This window comes from Episyrphus balteatus, chromosome 2 (genome assembly GCF_945859705.1).
Source record: "Episyrphus balteatus chromosome 2, idEpiBalt1.1, whole genome shotgun sequence".
Taxonomy (NCBI): Eukaryota; Metazoa; Arthropoda; class Insecta; order Diptera; family Syrphidae; genus Episyrphus; species Episyrphus balteatus.
Genome location: NC_079135.1, coordinates 37069838 through 37088149, shown reverse-complemented (window position 1 = coordinate 37088149; position 18312 = coordinate 37069838). Strand labels below are relative to the sequence as shown.

The window sequence follows — 18312 nt, the reverse complement described above, 5'->3', positions numbered from 1 at the left end:
AAATAGTTTTTAATAAAATAAAGCTTCATACAAATTTAAAAAAAAAAGAAGAAATATTAACCAACTTATACAAAAATTTATAGATCTGTTTTCAAACAACTGTTTTTTTTTTCAAAAAAGATATGAAAGTACAACTTTGTGTTTCTTATTTTTTCCAAGATTATTTTCAACCCTCGCTCATTTTTTAATTTTTTTTTTAATCTTTTAAACTCAATTAATAATAACAAAAATCGTACCCACATAGCTCTTACACATTTATTTATTCTTATAAAATCTCTAAAGGTGGTTATAGAATAAGCCTCTTGAGAGATTTAAGTGAAAATATTTTAATTAGGATAATTTAGTTCTTTTTTTATAAAAGAGTCATTCAAATCCGTTAAAAAAAAAAACTTGAATAAATATCATTTCTTTCAATTTTTATAGTTAATTCTATTCGGAGGAAGTCATACATAGCTTTGTTATCTTGTGGTTGTCGGTCGAGGGAGCTGTTTTGTCGTTGCATCAATTCGCTCTAAAATCCTTTGATATGTATAATGAAATTGAAAATACATTCCAAGAATCTACTAAAGAAAGATTCTGTATAAAATATATTTCGATATAATCCCAAAGCAACGGCGTATACAAGGGGGGGGTCACGGGGTCATGACCCCCCCCAAGAACTCAGAACTTAAAAAAGAATTTTTTATGTGATACTGAAATCTCTTGAGTAAGATTACACCGGCACACAAAATAAAAAAAGTGTCATGTACCAGGAACCAGACCTTTGTTTCTATATGTTTTTGGGCACGCTGAATCCGAATTTCAAGTCCGTTTGGCCCGGTCACCCTCCAGTTTTGAGCTGTGACTGCATTTTGTTTGGATTTTTATGACTTTTTTGGAGTTTTTTGCATTTTTCTCAAAACTGAAGGGTGTTCGGGCAAAACGGACTTGAAATTCGAATTCAGCGGGTCCAAAAACATATAGAAAGATATGTCTGGTTCCTGGTACATGGAACTTTTTTTTTGTGTGCCGGGGATGTAAGCGAAATTTCGCGACAGTGAAAGGCACACCAAAAAAAAAGTTGTATGTACCAGGAACAAGACCCATCTTTCTATATGTTTTTGGACCTGCTGAATCCGAATTTCAAGTCCGTTTTGCCCGGTCACCCTCCAGTTTTGAGAAAAATGTAAAAAAGACCCCAAAAAAGGCAAAAAACTTCCTTTTTTTGAGTTTTTTGCATTTTACTCAAAACTGGAGGGTGACAGGGTCAAACGGACTTGAAATTCGGATTCAGCGTGCCCCAAAATAATATATAGAAAGATAGGTGTGGTTCCTGGTACATGACACTTTTTTTATTTTGTGTGCCGGTGTTATTTTCGAAACGTTGAAATTTTAGAACATGAACGAAAATTAAAAGTAAAAAAAGTTTTTGGTATTCAAACAAACTATTTTACCATATTTTGGGGATGTGGTCATATTTTTAGCGAACGCTATGCTGGATTAGGATTATTTTGATTCGTTCGATAATATTAGTTGAGCTGTGCTGTAGAGTTTTGTATGGAAACAAAATCCGGATACGTACCTATTACAGCACCTTGCCATATTATTAGGCCCAAGCGAAAAAATACAATTTTTCGGTTCAGTTTTTGCTCAGTTTTTAAAGTTTTTGTCGAAATAGCTGGAATTTTTTTTTTGTTCCATTTACTTGCACATATCATGTAGATACGGATTGGCTTGAAAAAAGTTTAAAAATCCATACTTTTTGATAAAAATAACGTACAAAAGGGGATAAGCTCCAAAAAACGTACCCTGTGGAATTCACGCCCGGATAATTACTAGACCGGTCCAATACTTAATTTCTTGTACCGAGGAATAACGTGACATTCTTAACTTTATGGCAAGGACCCAATCTTACATAAATATAGAAGCTCTGATCGTCTGGAAAGTAAAAAATGTTCTTAGATTTGGGGTTGTTTTTTTCTTTTTTATAAGACCAGAAGAGCACAGCTATTCAAAGTACATTATTCCAATAAAAAAACATCCTCTGGTCATTATTGGGTGTTTTACTATTTCAGGAAAATGATGAGATTCTTTTTATATTATTGAAAACGCCATAACTCCAGACCAACACAAAAAGGAGCTTGGGAACGTTTTGATTCTACGATTTCGGAATAGGCTCCAGGCTCGAAACTTCTATATTTATGCAAGATTGAGTCCTTGCCATAAAGTTAAGAAGGTCACGTTATTCCTCGGTACAAGAAATTAAGTATTGGACCGGTCTGGTAATTATCCGGGCGTGAATTCCATAGGGTAAGTTTTTTGGAGCTTATCCCCTTTTGTACGTTATTTTTATCAAAAAGTATGAATTTTTAAACTTTTTTCAAGCCAATCCGTATCTACATGATATGTGCAAGTAAATGGAACAAAAAAAAATTCCAGATATTTCGACAAAAACTTTAAAAACTGAGCAAAAACTGAACCGAATAATTGTATTTTTTCGCTTGGGCCTAATAATATGGTAAGGTACTGTATATTCAAAGCAGCCATTTCTTCTATTTTTTTATATGATGAAGTGAATAAAATATGTTTTAAATAGGGAAGCTTTCTGTGGCCTTGCTGTGTGGAGGTCAATTCTGTTGATAAAATTCGTCATCGGCAAAATGTTAAAGAAGGATATCATTTCTCAAATCTTTTTAGTTTTTTGCAATGTTTCAGTTCAATACATTCGTCTGATAAAATTTGGTGAATTTTGTTTGCTTACAGAATATGACAGTATTTTGTACATACTAAATTTGCTAGATCTGTTGCATTTTTTGAAACAACTATCGATTTGTTAATCATCAATGGCCAGCCAATTATAGAAGCAATGTAAGCAACATTATCTAAGGCAATTTAAATATTATTATTAAATATCACTTAGGGCTAATTTTTTGAATAGTTAGATAAACCTTAGTTAGAGCTTATTCCTAGGATTAAAAGTTTTTTTTTATAGTGACATTTATTCTTCTGATAGTCTATCTGACGATTGAAAAAGCAGGGCTTAATCTAATAAATACAACTGAATGTTTTTTATATTGTAAATCGCTGATTAATACCTGAAAACGGACGAATTCGAAAATATCGCCAAAATAATTTTTTTTGTCTTTACTATTTTAATAGAGGTATTTTAAATTCCCATTCAATTTTAAAACAAAATTAAAAAAAAAATTATATTTTCAAATGCAATTTTTTTTACAAAACTTTGCGATTCGTTTGCCTGAGGTTAGGAAGACTTTTAATTCAAAAGTTAAAACTGTTATTAAGTAAAAACGATTTTTATTTTAACTTTCTGGGCTAGCGGAAAACAATGAACAGTTGTTTTAAGGCAAATTATTCAATCGAAGTACTCGTGCAGTACATTTTATTTTTAGGAGAGGATAGCCTCAATTGGTCATAGTTAAAGCCTAGTACGCTGCTGATGAGAAACGAAAAATCCCATACAAAAATGAAACAACGAAATGGTAAACCAAAAATTTCGTTCAACTTTTCGTTCTGTAGTACGCTGTTCGGCACAACGAAATTGAAAGTCTAAACTTCTTTTTCGCACACAAACAATTGCCGGGGACATTCATTGTGTGTGGAAAAATGACATTTTGATTTTTTTTGTTTGTTTTTGTTGTTCATTTTGTCATTGCATGTCTTTCTGCGATGCGTGTTTGCTTTTTTTCACTTATGTTTTGCAATTTTTGAGTATTTTTCGGTCCAGATTTCGCAAGCATTTCGTTGTGGAGACCGACGAAAAATTTCGTTTCACATCAGCAGCGTTCTAGGCTTTAAGGCTTAACGCTAAACTTAAACGAATCTCATACCGTTTTTGTTTGGTTATTTTTAGAACTACATTCGGAACTTTTCGATTCGAAATGCAAGACGCACAAATTTTAATTTTTAATAATTCAAAAAGCCCATTTTCAGGTTTATGCCTGCTATCAAAACTTTTGAAAAAAAAAAAAAAAATTGGCATGACCCCCCCCAAGAAGCAAACCTGTATACGCCCCTGTCCCAAAGGTTGTTTTCTTAAAGATATTCTATTTCTAACCTTTTTTTTTTGGTTGGATATATTTTTATCTCGTAGAAACATCACGTGTTTTAAATTTAAATTCTATGTATATTATACATTTTGTTTTGATGAAGGTTTATGTATTTTGGATAGAAGAAAAAAAAAAATATAGAGATGGGTGTCTTCTATATTTGTTTTCAGTTTTTTTTTTCACAAAAAAAAAAAAAATTAGAAAAATGTGAAAACATGCGCTTCTAAAGTAAAAATTGATTTTTATTTTTTAAGAGATAAGATATTCGAGTTTGTTTTAATAATGTCAACAAGGAATTTTTGAAACTAGAAATATTTTGAACCCATTTATGCAACAGCGTCTCCGTAACGATTGGGATTAAAATCGTTGTATTTGAATACTGATTTGTAGAAAATTCACGATGGGTCATACATACATTACTAGAATAACTATATTTATTTTTTTTTTTCAAAATTGGCTCAAAAGATTTTGTTTAAAATTTGTATACTTTTAAGAGCCCAGTTAAGATTTATTCCTACGAATAAAAGGTTTTTTTTTATATTGACATTTATTCTTCTGATAGTCTAAGTGAGGATTGAAAAATAAGGGCTAAAACGAAAAAAACAAAAAAAAAATTTCAACCGATATTAGCAGTACAAGTCATAAAACCGTTTTTTTTTTCTGATGAACTCGTAAACTATTAAACCGATTTCAACAAAAAAAAAAAAAAAACAAAAAAATATAGGTCTAAAAATTTAAAAAAAAGTAATTTTTTTTTCCAAATTTGTATACTTTTTTAAAATTTAAGTACTGTTCAAGATTGAATATTGGATTTTGTGGTGAAAATTGCTTCGAAGAGTTCAATTATTGTCAAAAACAAGATTATTTTTTTAATTTTTCAATAAGTCTCAGCAAACTGGAAGTGCACTTGTTAAACTTTAAATGGCAATAAGAGATTAGCCAAAAATATTAGCAGTTACAGTTTTGATCATAAAAAAAATTAATAGTATCAATATTTTCGTCCGCTAACTTTAGTGTTATTTTAATGAAAAATTATTTGTTTATAAAGTTGATCAAACTCAATCATTCCATTATTGTATAAATATAGAATCAATTTCATTTGAAAAACTATCTTTAATTAATTGCATAAATAGTTTTTGGGAATAACAATAACGAAATATTGATCAAATTACAAATGTTCCAGGAAAGTACGCTGTTAGAAGTGAATAATAACAAAGAAACAACATAAGTTTCTCCTGAATCCTGTTCAATCAATTGTTTACTTGCAGAATGCATTCTACCGTGAATCACATAATAACCATTTGTTTAGCTAAAACAATGTTAAATTGTTGCAGCTATCAGAGTATAGGTACATGCACCAGATATTCGATAGGTACACGTGTTTGGTTTTAAAATCAATTTTTAATACAATTGAAAACTATAACGAAAATTCAAAACATCACTGGAGAACAATTCCTAATAATGGCTTGCTTTGTTTGAGAATGTTTCAAAAAACAAAAGAACTGATAATGAGAATTTATGCTGATAAGCATTATAGTAAAGTCAAATTTTGAAGAAATTAGTTTTTGTGCCAAGCCTACTGACGAGAAAGTTAAAAGTGTGTTCAACCAATCCAGGAACATCGTCCAATGCTAAGTTATTCAATTCCTTAAAAAATACAAAATCTTTCACATGAATATAAAAAAGCTCCTTATTCACGAGTTTGACGTCTTTTTTTTCAGTGAAGCTATGCTTTTTCCCCAAAAACTATTTCTAACAAATTCCCCCTTCCAGTTTTTCCGTCTCCGTTTATACAATCATATGAATTTCATCTAATATTTCTACGAAAAGTGGCTGAATTGTATGTCGCTTATTTATTCAAACATTTTTTTGTTTCTCCATTTTCACTTATTATTCAACACCAAACATGAAATCACTTATACCTCAGACTATCAGTTCATGCTTAGCTGGGTGTTGAAGAATATGCCCCAGCCATACGTGAGTTGTGTTCGACTAAATTGTGTGAGTATATTTTCTATTGTTTCTTAATGTAAAATTGAAGTTAAGCTAAAAAGAAACAAATCCGCTTGATTCAAGTTACTTACCCATTCTTCCGAAAGGAAACACGTATACATTTTATCCATGAAAATCGAAAATCGCACAAAGATTTAAAAGATAAAAGTATTTTGAGTACCTAAGTTATTTTCATTTCACACACACAAAAATACTTACCTACTTGCAATCTATCACCTTCAAATTTTGAAACAAGCCAAGGAGAAAAAAAATGTCCTTGAACCATGAAGAAAAGAAGAAGAAGAAAAAAAAAACAGTCGTCAAGGCAAAACCTATTGCTACTTGGCAAATATAAAAATTACTTTATTTTTTCTTCCATTTCGCTTTAACAGGCACGTTCGTTAAAAGAGACCGATCCTATGTAGATTAGGTTATGGATTTGTTAAGCAAAAACCAAAAAAAAAAAAAAAGATGTCAGCGAACCCCTAATAAGGCCTATATAAAAAGTTAAAACCATCTCAAGAGGTTTAACCCAATACATAAAAGAGGCAGTCCTGAAAACCAAATGCGATATCAATGGCAGAATGTATGAGTATCTTTTGGACATGGGATAATTTTAACTAACTTAATAAGGAACATGAAGAGCGGTTATACTCTTTTTCTATTGAAAGTTACTATAATTGTTGGTATCGATATGGAAATCTAATACACCAATAACATTTAGTCGTCAGAGTGTTTTTTGTATTTTTTGCTTTTTGAATTTCGTCCTCACAACAAGGTTGGTTAACTAATCCCGCACAAAAAGTTTAAAGGGTTGAACAAAATCAGCTGCAGTGGTTGTATGCTTTTGCGCAAAGACTGTCTCTTTTGATGTATAAACACTTTTAATTATTTTTATTTTTTTACAATATATACCTATTTTTGTTTGATTTTTAGATTGCTAATAAAGAAATTGGATTATTATGTAAACTTAACATTTGAAATAAATCATCGATTAAAAATAAAAATTGCAAAAATTCTTGGTTATGGATTATAAAAAACAAAAAACCCTTTGTTTTCAATGCTCAATGCATGCATATTCAACTTTTTTCAAACTTGAAACAAAGCACTAGGTTACTTTTTGTGAAGCAAAAACTTCTTGAACCAATTTATATTCACAAAATCTCCATTAAACTTGGCACTAAATTGTACTAAAATCAAGTAAATCGTTGAACATTTGCAGAAGTTTCACGAAAAAAAAAAAACAAATTCTACAAAATTTTAATCCTCCAAAATATTTGCATATTCTCTTTTGATTCTTATTTTTTGTGGCAAATAAAATGTAATTTTTTGACATGTGTTACTTTTGTATAAAAAAAGTGTAGACTTTTAAATTAATTTTTAACTGTGCGATATATAAGCCAAAATCATGCCATACCTACCTACTCAAAATTTGTTCTCATCAATCAATTCAAAAAGGTTCTCGAAATAACAAAAAACATGACATATTTTATTAAAATGATATTTATAAGAAAATAGTTTTCTTAAAAACAGCTCTAACGATATTCCATGCTTCTTTTGGAAGTCAAATTCATTTAATATTTTTTGATGTAATTTGTTAGATATGAGTAAATACTACAACTCCTCAAACCAGGAATTCCCACTGAATTCATACCTATACAAAATTATTTATGCATTAAATTTCATGAAATAGCACGGCTAACATTGAAAATATGAAATTTAATATTACTCTCCTATAAAAAAAATTTTTCTGAGTCAGAATCTAACAAAAAAACTATTCGTTATATCAGTTTTGATCTCAGATTAAAAATCAATAAAATAAAACATTTTGATATGGAACAAATGTTTATAGTTTTTTATTTTAACACATAACAAATTTTAAACTCGGCTTCGTTCCGATATATGATTTTATTTTGACCAAAAAACTAAGACCATAATACCTTATATCAAGAACAAAAAAAAAGATTATCCAAACGCGTTAACCGAGAATAAAACACATAACGAGTGTACTTGTTAATGTTTTCTATAGAACCCTTACACAAAATAACGAATTACGTGACGTCTCTTAATGTCTTTCAAGCATAAAGGGATATAACGTTTATATGCATATATAAAAACGTTTACAAACTTTTTCTAAACACGTACATGTCCAACACCCTAACGCCTTTTGAGAAAGAAAGAAAAAAGTTTTGTGTGAGCCGTTGAACTTTTTTCTCACTCGTGTATGTAAAACAAAAAAAAAACTTTTCCTCATGGAAATGTTTAACATTTAAGTAGGAGATGGAATTTTATGTTATTATAATATCGTTGATGAACAAAAGTTCGTGAATTAAAACAATATTTTATTTTTATTTATATACATTTTATTTTTATTTATATATTTAGCTTTCGTCAGAAAAAAAAAACTTAAATTACACACGTCATTCAGAATTTGATGACATGTCAAAGTTAAAGGGAATTTAATTTTAACAATTAAAGAAAAAATGGGATTTCTTGGAAATCTGAAAATGGTTTGACTTCATTCTGAAAAAAAAAAAAAAAAATAGGAATAATTTATCTCCTGTATAATTTCATAGAAGTTAAGGATTTATAATCTTGTTCATGTTAATGGATTTCTAAAAAGAAAAATGTAAAAACCAAAAACCATTTGAAAGTATCCTACAAAAAGCAAAATATAACTTTTTTTTGTTTCTCTGGAATATTAAACAAAAAAAAAAAAATTAAAAAACTAAAATAAAGTACAGATCAAGTAAAAGTTATATAGCTTGAAGATAGGTATCTTAATATAAAACACAAACCTTTGTGGTTTAGAAAAGTTATACCTACTTCAAAGAATCAGATTTACTTTATAAAACCATTAACATCAATTTTTGTTTTTAAATAGTTTTTCTCGAGTTTTTTTCTTAGAATTTAACTACCAGAAAGAACTAGGCTAATGCAAATGGTTTTGCTAAGTTTCAAAATTTTGAACAAGAAATATAGGTAAAATCCTTAAATAATACATATTTGTTTCCTTCTTTCAGCCTCAAGTACAAGTGATCTATCGTTTACTGTTAATACACATACAAAAACACAGGATATAACTGGCCTTCCTGACCCAGCTGATCCCAAAGGACCACTTATTTTGGTAATCTTTACTTTTCATTTCTATAAACTAAATTCAAAACTTCTCAGAATTAGAATACAAATTAAACTCTTTAGCATAGATAAAATACATAAATTTATAACTTATAACTTTACTATCCTTAATTTAGTTTAGTTTCGATTTAAAATAAAATTTACATAAACACAATTTCATGTGAATAAAAATAATAAAATACAAAATTCAGAAGAATCTAATTTATAAAACAATTTGAATGTGAATTTGGTTTTTGTTTTTTTTTTTTTTTTTTCCTTTTTAGACAAATTCATTACGAAAGTCGAAAAAAACACACGATGATCCAGCTTCATTGTACAAAGGTCCTGGTGGAGTGGAATTGCCCAAAGAAGTCCTAAATGATTTGACACAATTTACTAGAAAACGTAGTCATGCTGTTATTGATGTTTGGTGGTTATATGATGATGGTGGACTAACATTGTTATTACCTTATATAATAAGTACCCGGAAACAATGGCAGTCCTGCAAGCTTAGGTAATAATTTATTTGGATTTTTAAACTTTAATGTTAATGGTCATAAAGTTTTGTATAGATCTCGATTGGTAAGACCAATAAAATGTAGAAAGTCTCTTCAATTTAGCGATGGTCAATTTTTACCAATTTTAGTACCTACAATTTTTTTTATTTGAATTTTGTTTAGATTTCCTTGACTTAATATTTTTAAAGAAAAATTTCATATGTATTTTTACTACTTAAAGACTTAAAAATAATCATGTGACATCTTCAAATATTAATTTGAATGTCAAATATATCTTTGGCTAAGTTATCAAAATGTTTTTGTTTCTCGAAGGTTACTTTTTTAGTTTGGTATGTTTTATTTTGAAAAGTGAGGAAACGATGTTAACCATTGAACACGTAAGCTTTTATGAATTAGCGTCAAAAGGGAAGCAAAAAGAAAATAAATTTTTCCTCAAATATTTCCATGGCAATAAACTCCTAATTTCGTAGTCGATTCTACTGAATTATTTTTCTGGAAAAACACACTGTGAATTATAAAAGTAGAAAAACAAGTTTTGAAAGAACATTTCAGCTTCAAAAATCAAGAAAAACGTAACTGACTAACTGGCCAACTCACTGACAGATCATCAAAATAAGCAGCACTTCCTGTTATCGTAGAAACATAAAATTTCGTGCACAGTGATTGTTTTGTAGAAAGTTGGAGTTAAGTTTTGCTAAAAAAAGCATTCAGATATAAAAGGGCACGAAAATCTAGGACCTAGTTTTAAATTTTTTTTTCAATATAATTTGCTCCATTTCACTACAATACTAAACAAAATTTTAAGTACAATTGAAAAATTTAGTTTTTCTGTCGGGACTTGGAGTGGCAACACCATTTTCGGCAACCATGGTCGGCAACGAAAATAGAGCTAGAACCAAACAATACGTTTCTAAAGGACTTTTTTATGCTGAGTTCGAATCCAAAGTCAAAATTTCACTGGCAAGTCACGTTTTTGAAATACTTGAATATAAACAGGTCAAAAACACGTTTTTTTGGGTACATTTGACGTCAAATTACACCACTGTAAAATATTTTTTTGCAAATCTTCTTATGCAATTTCAAAACGCAATATTTTATTGTCCTAAATATACATAAATATTTTACATTTTTTTAAAATTAATTTTTTTCTCAAATAGGTATATTGCAAAAAGAAATTTATGATATCTCAAAAACCTTAGTACATAATAAATGAATGGTTTTTTTGATCCAAATTTGGATTTTAAAAAGCAACATTTTAAGGAAAAATGTATTTTGTCGATTAAAAATCAAAAAGAACTTCATTGAAAATTAGTTTTTGGGACTTAATTGTGAAAATAGAGATGAGTATAGCTCAAAAACCAGACGTGATAGAACAAAACTGTAAACAGTTTTGAATTCATTACACTAAAGTCAATTAAAAATCACTTTAAAAAGTTCTTGCTCCCGACTTTTTTTTTATTTTTGCCGACCAGTTTAATAGGTATAGAAAATTTTCCTTTTTCTCAAATACGACTCTAATCGGTTTTGATTAAAAATGTTGTGGAAAATAAAGTCGTACCAACTGTAAATTATTTTTTTAATCTTAGATAAAGGTACCTTACATAGAATCATTTACTTGAATTTTTTTATATTTGACTTTGGACTTTATTGCGACTTTATAAATATTATCTCCTTACGAAAATTTAATTTTTTTCCTTGAATAATTGTTTATTTAAAAACGGATCGATGTTTTTTTTTTTTTTGAAATTTTGTCGTTATTCATTTGGCATGCAAGTTTTTTTTTTAAACCTACTCCTCAAGTTAAATTTGCGTCAAAAAATTTGCGAAAAAAATTTCTGAAATCCTCAAACTCTTTTTTCCACTAGTTATTACTTCCATAACATCCCTTACTCAGGCAGTTCACTAAAAAAAACTTCCCATGCAAATTTAATCTTGTATACCGTTTCACAAATTTATCGTTACTAATGAAGTCCTGCCTTTTAAGCTACCAAATTGAGCTTTTAATTACAATTAATAAAACCACAAATTGTCAACAAAAAGGAATGCAAATATTTCACTTCTTCATTCTACCCTGTGCCTGTATAATATTAATTGGTCCTCTATTTATTCCCAATTCAATTTGTGCCTGGGTAGAAAAACCATTTACAATAGAAGAGATATTAATAAGTTTATGTTTTTCTTTCATTCCAGAGTCTATGCTTTGGCAAATAAAAAAGCCGAAATGGAATTCGAACAACGTTCCATGGCGAGTCTGTTGTCAAAGTTTCGCATCGATTATTCTGACTTACAACTCATTCCGGACATCACAAAGAAACCACAAGAAAGTTCAACTCAATTCTTCAACGAGTTAATTAAGGACTTTGTTGTGTCTGAAAACAATGTTAACATCACGACGCCAGTTAACGAAGACGAAGGTACAAAACTAATTGGCTTCTTCTTTTTTATACCTATACCTAAAACCCACACAATAATTTCCAAACTAATTTGATTCTACAGCTCTTACAACGGAAGATGACTTATTGAATGTCCAGGACAAGACCAATCGCTATTTGAGACTGCGGGAATATCTTCTGGAGAAATCTGTGAAATCCGATTTGGTGGTGATGACATTGCCTATGCCAAGGAAGAATATTGTCTCAGCACCTTTATATATGGCATGGCTAGAGAGTCTTAGTCGTGGCATGCCCCCGTTCCTGTTTGTGCGTGGCAACCAAACGAGTGTCCTCACTTTCTACTCGTAGTTTAATGACTTTCTTCCTACACATACAAAATCCCAACCTAACACACCCAGCCCCCAATATATTCTCTTTTATTTTATTTTTTTTTTGTCTGTTTGTTTTGTAATTACTTTTTTTGTTTTTATTGTAATTTAAGGACACGAAATAGGCTAAATAACACGTTTTGATTTTATTTTTTTTTAGTGCTTTAATTATGTTTGTCATAATTATTTTATGTAAATTTATTATTTTATAATAAAACAAAAAAAAAAAAATGACCATATGTAAGCTGCAAACTTATACTAAAAACGTATTGTAATTATTAAGAGCAATGTTTCTTTTTTTGTAGATTTTAGTTTAAATTATTTTGAAAATACACAGAACTTGTACAATCATTTACGTTTTGTCAATGCTTATTTCAGAGAATGTTTTGTACGAAGTGGAAATGGTAATGGACGAAAACAAATATCTAATAAATGTAAATGTTCTTAGTCCTCTTAATTAAAAGTGTAAATATGTCAAGTCGTAATTCCTATAGGGCAGTAGCAATATTGTAAGATATTTCGATTTTGGTAATTTTGTCTAATTTATAAAATGGACCACAAATTTATTTTTAAAAAATTTGTCCTTGCTAAAATCGAAAAAAAGAAATATCATTTTTGGCACCATGTTTATTTGAGAAACAAAACAAAAAAAAAACATTGAAATGAATCCTTCAAAAAGAGGATAAGCAGAAAAAAGGTTGGTTTAAAACAGTGGGACATCAGTGGTACATGTTGAGTAATTTGGAATCGAAATATTTTTTTTTTCTAACTTTCAGAAGGAGATATCTTTGCACCCCAGGCTCAAAACAACTTTTGTTTAAAGACATGAGCTCAATATGAATAGAGGAATCGATTAAGGTACCAAAATTTCAAATCATTTCGAAAAATGTCTTATAAATCCATCAAAAGACACATCAAAAGAAAAGTCTTTTGTTCTATTAACCACTGAAAACCAAAAGTCTCTTTGCGATGTGGTTACTGAATTATTAGGAATTCAAATATTTTTTGTTTTCATTTTCGGAAGGCGATATCTTCGGACCCAAAGCTCAAAACAGTTTTTGTTCAAAGACATGCATTCAATGTGAACAGTTTAATCGATTAAGATACCAAAATTTTAAATCTATTTTTTTCGGATTTTCGAAAAAAATCCATTCCGAAAAATGTCTTCCAAATCCATCGAAATACACATCAAAAGAAAGGTCTTTTAAGTCTCTATTAACCACTGAAAACCAAAAGTCTCCTTGCGATGTGGTTACTGAATTATTAGGAATTCAAATATTTTTTGTTTTCATTTTCGGAAGGCGATATCTTCGGACCCAAGGCTCAAAACTGGTTTGGTTCAAAGACATACATTCAATGTGAACAGTTTAATCGATTATGGACCAAAATTTCAAATCTAATTTTTTCGGATTTTCGAAAATAAACCATTCCGAAAAATGTCTTCCAAATCCATCGGAATACACATTAAAAGAAAGGTCTCTAAGTTCTTTTAACGAATGAAAACCAAAAGTTCCTTTGAGATCTGGTTGCCGTGTTATTTACAATCGAAAAAAAAACCTAATTGAAACAACAGCTGAACTATTTCAATTCGTTTTATCTTTGAGTTACACCTGGTGAGTTTTTTGTCGAGTAGAAAATACATAGATGCAATTGATTTTGTGAAACAAGTATGAGTCAATTCAAAATATAGGAAATAAGTCTGTATTGTTCAAGAATTGTTTCCATACAAAATGATGCAAATATGGTTTTGTGCGTTACGATCCTGTTGAAAAACCTTATAAACTCCTATCTGCAACGAACCAGTTGAATTCTATGGGAATAAATTCTATAGGAGGAAAACTAACAAGAGAAAAATAATAACAACCCGTTCATGATAAAAATCCTACAGTCACTCCAACAAAAGAACCACTCGTTCCTTAGGGTAATCCAGTGAATCAATATATACGATCTGAAATGGACGTGTTATTAAATTTGAAATGAGTCTTATACTATGTTTCCACCTACGCTAAATCCGAGATTTAGCTGAGTAGATTTAGAATAAATCTTGAGATTTATTTTAAATCTACTTCGCTAAATCTCAGATTTGGGTTCAGCTACCCTAAATCTAAGATTTTCACCTACTTTCAATCCGAGATTTAGAATAAAGCTCGGGATTTGTGCTAAATCTACTTAGCTAAATCTCGGATTTAGGGTATGTGGAAACGTAGTATTAGTTCAAAGTACTTAGCAGCGGACACAACAACGATAACAGCCGCAACTATTATCTCGCCTTTAGCAAACTAAATTTAATAAATTTAGCTAGAGAAAAATTCTTCTCTTACAGAAAAAAGGAACCTTCAATTTGAATCGAATTTGGTGAATGATAATAATTCAAGTATGCAAAAGTCATATTGTAGGAAAAAGTATAGCTACCAGTTTATTTTTTTTTTTTTTTTAAGAAACACAAATTCATATTCCTTCATACAAAATGTACTGTATTCAAATTGTAATTTCAATAAAAATGAACTAAAATTGACAATGGAAACTCATTCCAAATCAAATTTTTAACAGAGCAGGTAAAAATGAAGGGAGAAAATGGAGAATTGAAAAGGTTTTGCGATGCATTCATTTATGGAATACGAAAAATTAAAATGCTATCAGCGTAATATATACACAGTTATTGTTCAAATGAAAAAATATCTGACAAAACGTTGAATGTAATCAAAAAAATTGCCCCAAACTAGTTTTTAAATATTCTTATTAAAAAAAAGTGGCAGAGTAAATTTAACATATAAAAGAATGAAATTGTGTTCACTGTGGCGTATACGTATTTTTATATATATATTTTTTTTTAATTTTAATTTTTTGTTTTTCATATAGTCATCTTCCAAATTTAATGGACGAAGTGCTTGACCTGAACATTTTGTTGTGTTTTCAGTGTAATAATTCAATACAAATACCAGTTATGTAGGTACTGGTCTTAACTTAATCGTTGTTACAAAAACCCCGATAGAAACTATCCGTAATTATAAATAATGTCCATTAATTTCCTAGACTATAAAAAATTTATTTATAAATAGTTTATTCTCTTAGAAAAAAAATTCTAAATAGTACCTAAAAAAAAAACCAGGTGCCCTCCTTCAACTGACAATTATGCTGTCAATCAAGATTTCCAACCATAAAGCACATTTTGTAAACAAGTAAAACAATTTATTATTTCCAAGTGTGTCTATGTGTATTACTCATATAGTAGTATTATATTTAATAAAAAACGTGCTCGTTATTTGGTAAAGATTATCATACAAATTTGACAATCAACTTGACAGTACATGTATTTCCAATATTTCAAAAAAATGTATATAATTATGTTTTGAATCTATTTTTAAAAATATCTATTTACTTGTCATTTTCTATAACCCAAAACCAGACAAATAAAAGGTATTAATCATAACACAATTTGATTTTGTTACTTTTATTAAAATGAAAAACCAACAACACTACTAAAACACAGTAACCCTTAAACTGTAGTCAAGAAACCAAAATCCTTAAAATAATTATTATCTACTCAATGTATAATGTCCCCCAAAGCAATATAATATATGATAGATATCAAGTCCTTCTGCTGAACTGAACTATACCACATCCATCAATGAACAATCTCAAATTCATTCATCTCTTTGTTTTTTATCATATTGGCATACCTGTTGATCCCTTAGCCCCATATAGTACCTATAGATTTATGCATTTTACGTTCATATAACCTCTCCACACAATCATAACATTCTATAGGTCAATGTATTTTATAGTGAAGGTTCTACAAAGTGAATGCACTTTTCTTGACTATATGAACAGAAGCAAACAAAATATGTACCTACAAAAAATATCCTTTTCTGTTGCCCATTCTCATGATACTACATTATCAAATCGACTACTGTAAACATAAAAGTCAGTTGAACGAAAATCATCTATTTATATCGTAGATGAATGGCGCATGAACACATTCCACAATCCACATAATCCAACAAAATTTTTACCTACGTTCTAGTGAAAATTATGAATGAAAATTTCAGTTTTTCCGATAACAGCACCAGCAGACACTAGTTTCAAAAGATATCTCGCGTACATCGGTCGGTATAGCTTCTGTTACCGCAGATAGAAATGTACATTATCCCATCAACTTTTCGTCGATTAAATACGATTTTCCGGTCTCGCGTAGAAAGAATATCGTCAATATAGTGCGTGTTTAGAAGAAATGTAGTTTCGGGCCGATGCGATGAAGCTAAACCTAATTGTTTGGGCCAATTTTCGATATTCATATTAGAGGGCATTGTTCCTATACTATATTAAATACTTGGAATAGTTGTGTCATTGTCCAAATAACCTTGAACCATAATCGTTTAGGAAATTTTGGCTTCTACTATATCAGAGGGGTTGGTGTTTTTTTTTTTTTTTTTTGTGTTTTAGCTTGTTTTAGTTATTATTCATCTCGACGAAATAGAAAAAAAAAAAACGAAATATATAAATAAACATACGCAACAAGCAATAAAAATGATACCACTTGAGCCAATAACATTTGAATCAATATTTGTCAAACTTTTGTATCGGTTGACACTTTAACTGGAAGTCTTAGCGTCAATATACTCGAGGCATCATTTATAGTTTGAGAATAGAAAAGTTCCAAATATTTTTAATGCAGTTTTGAAAATTGTGTAATTAATTTTTTTTGTGGTTTGATGAGTGAAAAGGTCAAAATTTGGAGTAATGAGGTGGACAGTCAGAAGTTACAAACCAAAATTTTTAAACTTCGCTAGTTATTATTTTTTTTTTTAATTTTGTACAATTTTTAATTTTTAACTTTTATTTATTAAAAAAAATAAAACTTAAAAAAAATGAGACAAAATTTCAATTTAAAATTTGAGTTTTTACCCATCTTACTTACAAGAGTTCTTGAATTTAAAATCTGCAAATTTGTGTATTGAATGAAGTTGCCGTTCTCTCTAATTGTAATTTTTTCAAGTCAGTCAAAAGTACACAATTCTGAAATTTTAAAGATTTAATTTTTATTTTTTATAAAAGTTTCAGTAAATTTAAAATAAATTAAAATAAAAAATAATTGGAATTTTTATAACGGCAACGCCATTTAGTTTATTTTAAGGCAAACAAATTATATTTCTGTACAAAATTTTAACCCTATCTCCGTGACTATATATAATCTTGTCTATGTATTTTCTTAAAACATTTTTGTCAAGAGAATTTTATTAAAGAACACATCAAAATTGGATCTATAATTAATATGCTTATAATATTGCTTTGTTACCTTAATTTAAATGTTTAACAAAAAAAAAAAAAAATGAAATGAAAAAAGTGGCCTGCATTAGTGTAAATTGCGCGGCAAGGACGGAAATTGATCGCGTTTCTTCATGCTAGATTGATTTTAATTATTATGGTTAAAAGTTTTTTATTTTTGTCTTCGTTTCTTTCATTTTGCATAGGAAGGATTCAAAAGGATATCACAAAGTGTATCTACCAGAAGAAGAGTCTTGAAAATACCTACATTGAGTGCTTTAGTAAATAAAATTTTCTTGAACCGGAATTGAATTAAAGTGAAAGTGAAAACGAAAGCTCTCATTTGAAATGTGTTAAAAACCTTCGTTCCTTCCCAACAAAAAAAGGTCGAAGAATGATAATAATTCATTGAAGCTTGTGATGTAAGGAGTAATTTGAAAAAAGAATACAAAAAAAAAAGATATCAAAATGTATATTTATATTCTTTCAAAAAAACCCAATTTTTTGAGGGTGTTGATGTGTTGAATACCTTTGTGCTAGCTTATTTTTCTTCTACTCTGTGTTCTTTAAAATAAAGTTAATTGTGCGCATTGAAATGTGAATGAAATTTTAC

The 18312-nt window shown here is 29.2% G+C and overlaps 1 protein-coding gene across 5 annotated transcripts in view; it reads left to right on the top strand.

Moving 5' to 3' along the window:
* The window catches only part of LOC129911948 (bumetanide-sensitive sodium-(potassium)-chloride cotransporter), a 195042-nt gene extending 182253 nt beyond the window's left edge, over window positions 1-12789 (top strand). For all 5 annotated transcript variants that reach the window (XM_055989981.1, XM_055989979.1, XM_055989983.1 and 2 more), the window contains 4 exons: window positions 9062-9165; window positions 9440-9669; window positions 11864-12087; window positions 12170-12789. In XM_055989981.1, the coding sequence (XP_055845956.1) occupies window positions 9062-9165; window positions 9440-9669; window positions 11864-12087; window positions 12170-12414 (803 nt within the window). In that variant the 3' untranslated portion in view covers window positions 12415-12789. The remainder of the gene's footprint in view (window positions 1-9061; window positions 9166-9439; window positions 9670-11863; window positions 12088-12169) is intronic.
* The last annotated feature ends 5523 nt before the right edge of the window (window positions 12790-18312 follow it).